This window comes from Eptesicus fuscus, chromosome 22, assembly GCF_027574615.1.
Source record: "Eptesicus fuscus isolate TK198812 chromosome 22, DD_ASM_mEF_20220401, whole genome shotgun sequence".
NCBI classification, from domain to species: Eukaryota; Metazoa; Chordata; class Mammalia; order Chiroptera; family Vespertilionidae; genus Eptesicus; species Eptesicus fuscus.
In genome coordinates this window covers 27,624,930-27,633,890 of record NC_072494.1, presented here as the reverse complement: position 1 = coordinate 27,633,890, position 8,961 = coordinate 27,624,930, and the positions used below count along the sequence as shown (strand labels likewise).

General features: G+C 38.4%; 1 protein-coding gene across 1 annotated transcript; it reads left to right on the top strand.

The window, feature by feature from the left end:
- The first annotated feature begins 1,433 nt into the window (after positions 1–1,433).
- On the top strand, positions 1,434–8,716 carry PTGS2 (prostaglandin-endoperoxide synthase 2). Its single transcript, XM_008145965.3, has 10 exons — positions 1,434–1,580; positions 2,347–2,463; positions 2,582–2,725; positions 3,502–3,645; positions 4,070–4,251; positions 4,913–4,996; positions 5,122–5,368; positions 5,664–5,950; positions 6,330–6,477; positions 6,627–8,716. The coding sequence occupies exons 1-10, from the start codon at positions 1,529–1,531 to the stop codon at positions 7,034–7,036; spliced, it is 1,815 nt and encodes a 604-aa protein (XP_008144187.2). The 5' UTR covers positions 1,434–1,528; the 3' UTR covers positions 7,037–8,716.
- The last annotated feature ends 245 nt before the right edge of the window (positions 8,717–8,961 follow it).

Below are 8,961 nucleotides of genomic sequence, written 5' to 3'. Positions count from 1 at the left end.
TTTTTTTTTCTTTAAGATTTCTACAAATTGTGGTATCCGATGTGGTTTTATTTCAGGTGTTATGCAGTACTTTTCCATCAATGTTAAGAACGTATGGCTTCTTTGAACATTTTATTCTTCCACTTTGCTGCTGCTAATTTCTTTTTTTCCTAGTTCACCTTCACACACCTTTCCCCTCACCACCAAAAGATAGCTATTAAACAAAAAGAAAGGATGAGAAAGTTCAAAATTGTTAAAAATAACCCTTCCTTTACATCCATTCTATCCAAGTCCTCAAACTATGTTCCAAAATGACAGAAAAACTAGTCCCTAAATGCAGTGTTATACTTTGAACCATTGTCACACCTCATCTTGGAAAAATGGGCAGAGAAGACCAAAAAAACAAAAAACAAAAAACAAAAACCTTTTAAACTCTCCCTCCTATTTGTATCTCCTGTGAAGGGCTGGTGACCAAAAAGGTGGAAACTACACGCAAAGAAATACATGCATTACAGCAGATGTTTTGCACATTTAGCATCCCTGCGGGTTCTGGACCCTTGAAAGGAGAGGAAATAGGGGGGAATACATCTCCGGCTCAAACTGACTATTTACTGGATAACTGCTTTAGGAGTCATGTTGTGGAGAGGGATTTACCTCCTTCCTCTCCAAGAAGCAAGGAGCAGATGGTGGTGCTGAGAACAGTATTTCCTGTGGTAAACACAATTAAGCTATAAAGAGAAGTTACAGATATGTACACGCACTATAGCTATTATATTTCATTCAGCTACATAACATTTTTAAAAATGTTAAAGGCATGTATTGCTGCCTATACAGTAGGTCAAAGGTTGTCACGAAAATCAAACCTGACATGTTTGAAATACATGACGCGTGTAAAGCGTGCCAGCCTTTCCTGGCTTTGATCGTCCCGGTCTGTCCAGATTGCAACTTCCCAGGCTTTCCAAAGACCTAGGGACCCAGACATGGCGGCGGTGACGCTGGAGGGGGGAGGGAGGGGATTCCCTACTTGCGCTCCGGAACCTCCGGGCGCTCACGCCAGCAGACAACCACCACGGAGTCCCGGAGTCCCGACACAGAAGACTGGGAATAAGAAAGGCGCAAACCCGAGCTCAAGGGCAGAGGAATTGGGGGTGGGGGTGGGGGATAGGAGAATGGGGGGAAAGGGTAAAGATACGAGTGGGGGTGGGGGTGGGAATCGGATTTGCACCCACCTTGGGGAAGCCGAGAAAGAGCAGCTTCCCGAGTTCCTGACTTTGTCATTTGCTTGGGTAACCTGGGTCTTACGCAATTTTTTAAGTGTGTGTGCGGGGCGGCAGGGGCTGGGGGGAGTTGGGCGGGTAAGAAAGGCGGAAAGAACTAGTCATGGCGTCACGTGGGCTAGTTTTCACGCATAAAAGGAAGGTTCTCTCCGTTAGCCTCCAGTTGTCAAAGGACTCGAGAGAGCGCTTACAGAGTACGCCCAGGAATTCCACCAGCGCTCCTCCAGCTCCATCCAGCGCCTGAGCGCACAGCCGCGCTCCCCGCCGCAGAGATGCTCGCCCGCGCCCTGCTGCTCTGCGCAGCCCTGGCTCTCCGCGCTGCAGGTGGGTACCTGGAGCCCCGCGCCCCGCAAGTCTCCACTCGGACTTGCCCTGGCCCCTCGCTCTGAGCACTCTCGGAATAGGGAGTCTGTAGACTTTGTAAAAGAACTTGGACCACTTGACCCCAAAGAACTGGGTAGATATCCCAGCTTTGCCACCAGCTCTGAACATCAAGGACCAGTTGCTTAACTGGTCCGGGTCTATTTTCTCATCAGCTAAATAGGCATAGTGATACTAATTTGCAGGTTGTCATTTTGATGAGACAGGATGAGGTCAATACATGTGGAATGTTTGTGTGTGGTACCCACTGTTACTGAGTGGAGTAATTGTTTTCTTTAAATACCCCAGTTAGTGCTTTCCTTCTCAGGAAAGCCCAGGTTTATGTTTGTTTGCTTTTGTTTTTCAGATAGGCAAAGTGTTTTAAAAGTAAGCTGTTTTTACTTCGCGATTTTCCCTAGATCTATCCGTCCTAATTTTGAGAGAGCTACTCATTTGAGCTTCTTAGTGCTGATTTGAGCATCTAAAACGTTACTAAGAAAGAGCTTAGCAACATGATTTCCATTATTTTTTTTTAGAATAGGAAGTAGGTATTACTGCTTTATAACCATTCTGTGAGGCAGGTTTTAAAAAACTTTATTTTCCCATGACTATTTGTATATTTCTAGAATTGATTGTAAAATATATCCATAGGAAGTAAAACAAGTAAATGTTTAAGTCAAGATTAAGATGCTGAGGAACAATTTATTTACTGCCCTTACTTTTATTGTAGCAAATCCTTGCTGTTCCAACCCATGCCAAAACCAAGGTGTATGTATGAGTGTTGGATTTGACCAGTATACGTGTGACTGTACTCGAACAGGATTCTACGGGGAAAACTGTTCAACACGTAAGTTTACCTTTGGGTGCTCTCATTTGGAAGGGGGATATATATAGTTGTCATTTTACAGATTCTATCGCCTAATGTGCCCCATTAATTTCGCCATCCTTTTTTTCTCTCATTGCAGCTGAATTTATGACAAGAATAAAATTACTCCTGAAACCCACTCCAAACACAGTGCACTACATACTTACCCACTTCAAGGGAGTCTGGGACATTGTCAATAGTATCCCCTTCCTGAGAAATTCAATTATGAAATATGTGTTGACGTGTAAGTACATTCTCTTTCTAAGGTTTTCAGTCTCCTCAAAGGAAAAAAATTTTTTATAATACCCCCGATTACTAAACCTAATCCAAAAACATATTTCCAACCTTATCAAAATGATTTTAAATATACTTTTTTAGTGTGCCTTCTAACTTAATGGCAAAAAATATGGACATTTCAGTCCCATCCAGTTTATAAAGGCTTGTCTCACAGTCAGAATTTTGCTTACAATTCTGTCCATCTTTCCCAAGCTTCTTGGATAGTTACTTAAAAAATCAAGATGGTAGACCATTTGGTCTTGTGTAAAGTATATATACTTTCTTAAAGATGCATTTTAATGAATCATTCTTTTAAGTTCAGTTAGAATTTAAAGTGTACATGTTTTAAAAGAGTACTATTGTTGGAATTAAATTCAATTTCTGGTGCTATTTTGCACATTTTATTTTTTTTATTTTATTTTTTTTATTTTTATTTTTTAAATATATTTTATTGATTTTTCGCAGAGAGGAAGGGAGAGGGACAGAGAGTTAGAAACATCGATGAGAGAGAAACATCGATCAGCTGCCTCCTGCACACCTCCTACTGGGGATGTGCCCGCAACCAAGGTACATGCCCTTGACCGGAATCGAACCTGGGACCCTTCAGTCCGCAGGCCGACGCTCTATCCACTGAGCCACACCGGTCAGGGCTATTTTGCACATTTTATGATTTAAAAAATGAATATTGATTTGCCTTGCATATGGGAACAAATTAAACAAAATTTTTTCTCTTGAAAATTTCAGCCAGATCACATTTGATTGACAGCCCACCAACTTATAATGCACACTATGGCTATAAAAGCTGGGAAGCCTTTTCGAATCTCTCCTATTACACCAGAGCTCTTCCTCCTGTGTCTGATGACTGCCCAACTCCCATGGGTGTGAAAGGTGAGTGAGAGGAGGCAGTTAGAGATGTATTGAAATGGGAGGAAGTGTGGGGGGGGGGTTTGAATTGCTACTTAGAACATTTGACCCTACATTATCATTTATTTGCTAATAAACGTATAATTCTTCCTTTCTTATGGCTATTTATGGAGATTCTTTGAAACTGTGAGTCCATGTAGACTATTTCATGAAAGGGATTATCTTAATGTTTTTTAATTATTTTATTAAAACTGGACTCATACTAGTTAAACCGCAGATAAAATTAATAAATAAGAAGTTGCTTCCCAGTGTCTTGGAACTGTTTTTATATTATGATCCTGGTCACAGTTGTATTTCTCCTGTGAGGGAGAAAGGCCCTGATAAATTGACAGTATACTATCTGCTTCCTTGAATATATGGATGAATTCTTGGTTTTCTCATTTTTCAGGGAAGAAAGAGCTTCCTGATTCAGAAGTGATCCTAGATAAATTTCTGATAAGAAGAGAGTTCATTCCTGATCCCCAGGGCACAAATTTGATGTTCGCATTCTTTGCCCAGCACTTCACCCATCAGTTTTTCAAGACAGATCATAAGCGAGGACCAGCTTTTACTAAAGGACTGGGTCATGGGGTAAGATAGAACTAAATCAGAAATATAGCTAATCATAGTGAGGTGCCAACATTGAAGACCATGTATTTATTTGCCACACCAAGTAATTCACCCTCTTTTTGAAAAGTGTCCTATCTATAAAATTTTTAGTGGAGTTTCATTTTAACTCACTGGTTAAGTAAACACACACACACACACACACACACACACACACACACAGGTATCATTTGGCTCATATTTTTAGTTCAAAATATTAGCACTGCCAAAGTTATGTCTTCAAAAGCATGTTTGTACCCTGATTATGCTGCTTTAAATATAAAGTGAAATCTTTGCAGCATTATATTTTGGATTCCAATACATTTATTAGTAATAATTTTATATCAATACATTTGCTGATGCTTTTTAAAGGAAATATCCATATAATTATAGCAAAGCATATGATATTTTAATAGGCTGCATAGGAGATACTAATGCCTTTAAACACAAGAGACATAGGTTTGTAGCTTCAGTAGATAAACATATTAACTTAGTATTTTGTGGCTATGAAAAAAGTGTTTTATTGAAAGTTTTTCATTGAAGCAAGCTAAATCATCAAATTGTTTAATAATAAATTATATCATAGATGCTTTATATAAGAACAACTTCAATAGCAGCAAACTGAATTTTTTCTATAATTTTCCAGGTGGATTTAAGTCATGTGTATGGTGAAACTTTGGATAGACAGCATAAACTGCGCCTTTTCAAGGATGGAAAACTGAAATACCAGGTTTGTCCCATTTGAATATTAAGAATTAGCTATGACTTACCCCTTTGCCTATATTTTTAAATCTCTGGTTGAAATGCGTTTCTTAGCTTTTAAGTTAATGTTTATTTATTACCACTGTTTTTTAGGTAGTTGATGGAGAGGTCTATCCTCCCACAGTCAAAGATACCCAGGCCGAGATGATCTACCCGCCTCATGTCCCTGAACACCTGCGGCTTGCGGTGGGCCAGGAGGTATTTGGTCTGGTGCCTGGTCTGATGATGTATGCCACGATTTGGCTGCGCGAACATAACAGGGTGTGTGATGTGCTTAAGCAGGAGCATCCAGAATGGGATGACGAACGGTTGTTCCAGACAAGCAGGCTAATACTGATAGGTAAGGAGGATAAGAGAATAATTTCAATAAAACCATCTTCCCCGGAGAAAACTAGTTCGTTGCCTTCGCTATGTTTTAAGTCACTTTGGGGGAATGTAGTGAATTTAAAATTACATGCTCCATATTAACTTAATCCGTGAGCATGATTATAATATAGAACTGCCTTTTGTATTCATGGTAAAAATGAAAAAGTAGAAGTGAAGGAATAGCACGTCAACAAAATTGCATTTTGGTTGCTTGAAAGTTAATGATCAGAAAGAAATAATGTTCCAAATGTTTTATTTTGCGCAAATAGGAGAAACTATTAAGATTGTGATTGAAGACTATGTACAGCACTTGAGTGGCTATCACTTCAAACTGAAGTTTGACCCAGAGCTGCTCTTCAACCAACAATTCCAGTACCAAAACCGCATCGCTGCTGAGTTTAACACCCTCTACCACTGGCACCCCCTTCTGCCTGACACCTTTCAAATTGATGACCAGGAGTACAGCTATCAACAGTTTCTCTACAACAATTCTTTATTAATGGAACATGGCATTACCCAATTTGTTGAATCATTCAGCAAGCAAAATGCTGGCAGGGTAAGCATTACTATTGAAAAACAAAATAAAACAGAGGACTAGTCCTAAATAGAAATGTCTTTTATTAAACTTACTAAAAAGGTAATTCGTTTGCTAATAAAATTCTCTTCTTGAAATAAGAAGCCTCACATTTTTTGAAAAGTCAAAGCTTTTAGTCTACAGTTATCAAATGGCAATATGTAATCATACCTTAGCTATAGGTATTTTTAAAAACTTTCTATAATCTCAGACTATAGAAATGATCATTTCAAACTTGAATAGTTTAGGTCTCAGATGGGAGCATAGGTCTTAGTTACTTGGTACCCAAGGAAGGCTTTTAAAATAGAAATTGTAAATATGCCTAAAGTTGTTGTTTTATAATGTAATTCCTTTTCCCCAGGTTAGTGGCGGTCGGAATCTTCCCGCTGCAGTACGAAAAGTAGCCAAGGACTCAATGGAGCACAGCAGACACATGAAATATCAGCCTCTGAACGAGTACCGCAAGCGCTTTCGGATGAAGCCCTATGAATCATTTGAAGAACTTACAGGTGAGAAAGAGTTTCTAAACTTAAAAGATTCAGAGGGCCTAATGCAAACAACAGAGAAGTTGGAAGCAGACTGAGGAAAGGGGTAAAACTACTTTGTTGTATTTTGTGAACATTTACATCGGTTGTGTCTGTCTTTGTCACCCTCACAGGAGAGAAGGAAATGGCTGCCGAGTTAGAAGAGCTCTATGGTGACATTGATGCCATGGAGCTGTATCCTGCCCTTCTGATAGAAGAGCCTCGCCCAGATAGCATCTTTGGTGAGACCATGGTAGAACTCGGAGCCCCCTTTTCCTTGAAGGGACTGATGGGCAATCCTATATGTTCTCCTCACTACTGGAAACCTAGCACTTTTGGCGGTGAAGTGGGTTTTAAAATCATCAATACTGCCTCCATTCAGTCTCTCATCTGCAATAACGTGAAAGGCTGCCCCTCTACGTCGTTCAGTGTTGGGGACCCCAAGCCCACCAACACAGTCACCATGAGTGCGAACCCCTCCCACTCTGGACTGGAGGATATCAATCCTACCGTGCTACTAAAAGGACGTTCAGCTGAACTGTAGAAGCCTATTGATCATATTTATTTATTTATATGAATGATTCCTTTTAATTATTTAATAATTATATTAAACTCCTTATGTGACTTAACTTCTGTTAAGGAAAAAGGGGTTATCCTTGTGAAGATTTTTGTGTCAATGATTTAAAGATGTCTTTTCTCCAAGTTAAAGGGAAAAACAGATGTCATTTGACATTTTTTACTTGAATTTCAGTTTAGACTGTTACAGTGAGAGCCACAGCAAAGATGTTTGAATATTTAAATGTTGTTACAAGATGGCAAAATGCTGCACATTTCTGTCTCCACTCCGATTCTTACAGTGTATCTTCCATGATACACTGGAAGCAACTACCTGTACACTGGTCCTTTGATTTTCTTCTAGCCATTTTGCTAAGAGAAGCTCTTCTGATCAGTTTACTTCTTCTATTTTGTTTCTCTGGTTTCAAGACCTCAGTTTGTCTTTCTTTGGACTCTACCTATATTTTCTTATCTGAACTTTTGCAAGATTTCAGGAAAACCTCAGCTCAGGACTACTATAGAGCTCCTCTTAAGAAGAATAAAAGAAAACAAAAGCTCTCAAAAAAAAAAAAGTCCTTGATAAAAGGTGTGCTCACGTGTTAAGTGAAAGAGAGAGAACTTTATGTTTAATTTTAACTATGTGTAACTGAAGAAGCTACAAAGAGACTTAGAACTGTAAGGGGTTCTTGACAAGAAGAGCTTTATATTCCTACTCTGAGGAATGTCCTTTTCCTTTAAAAACAAAAGCACACTATTCCTGAATAGTTCCCAGGAAGATAATGCTTCTTCTTATCCACATCTCATTGTCAGCTGACATTTTCTGGTACTGTACATTAATTAATTTATTGAGGATTATTATTTATGTTTTGTTAGGACATTGTTGTTATAAACTGGGTTGAAGCCTCTCTATCTCTTCTTTGGGATTACCTCTTTGAATTTTGAAAACTACAAGAGAAATTATTGGGTTAAGATGTGAATTAATTTTCAGGAACCCAACTCTGGTACATTGAGTTATTAGGTTGGAATTTATGTCATTAAGATTCACCTATACACCAGCACACAGAACATTGTGTCTCACCAGCCTGGAAGTGCCATAAAACTGACCTTTTATACGTTTTTTAAGGACCTGTGGATGCTACATTAATTCATCCCATCATAACTTATTGAAGAGACATTAGTCAAAGTACTGTAGATTTTAATATTTTTTTTTAATTTCTTTATTGATTAAGGTGTCACATATTTGTCCTCATCCCCCCATTCCCATCCCACAGATTTTAATATTTTTAATCAAGCACTGATTATGGATAACATTAGTATTTATGTAAATAAGAGCATGTCTCGTGGGTAGAGGGAGATGATGAAATCTCATTAAAGAAATAACTCAGGGAAATTTTCTTTAAGATTTTATGTTTAAAAGGTTAGAAAAAGAAATAGTCAATATTAGAAGGGGTTGCATAAAAACTATTAACTTCCCTAATTTAAAAACTGAATTGTTATTAACATCAACCTGCTGTCTGAACCCAGGAATTTGGAATGTGTGTATGAATGTTTTTGGTGCCTCAGACTGTATTTAAATTTATGTAAAGTACAAGTGTTGATATAAGTCTGTTTATTTTTATACTAAAGAATTGAAAAATCTCTTCTAAAATAAATTTGGACTGTTTCTATATATCTTTGTCATATGGTGTGTGATTTCTCTAAAGGGTTATACTTAAAGTAAACCATTGTTTTGTATTTTCCTACCTATTCCAAACTAGACTAGCCTTTAATGAAGTGGATCTGCCCTCAGCCATACAGAGGCTTCATAGGATCACTATTCATAATCTTATTAACTGCCACACCATATGGAAAACATGTGCTTCATGCTACAGAATATGGCAACAAACTTTTTTTCATTGCCTAATATAGAAGGGG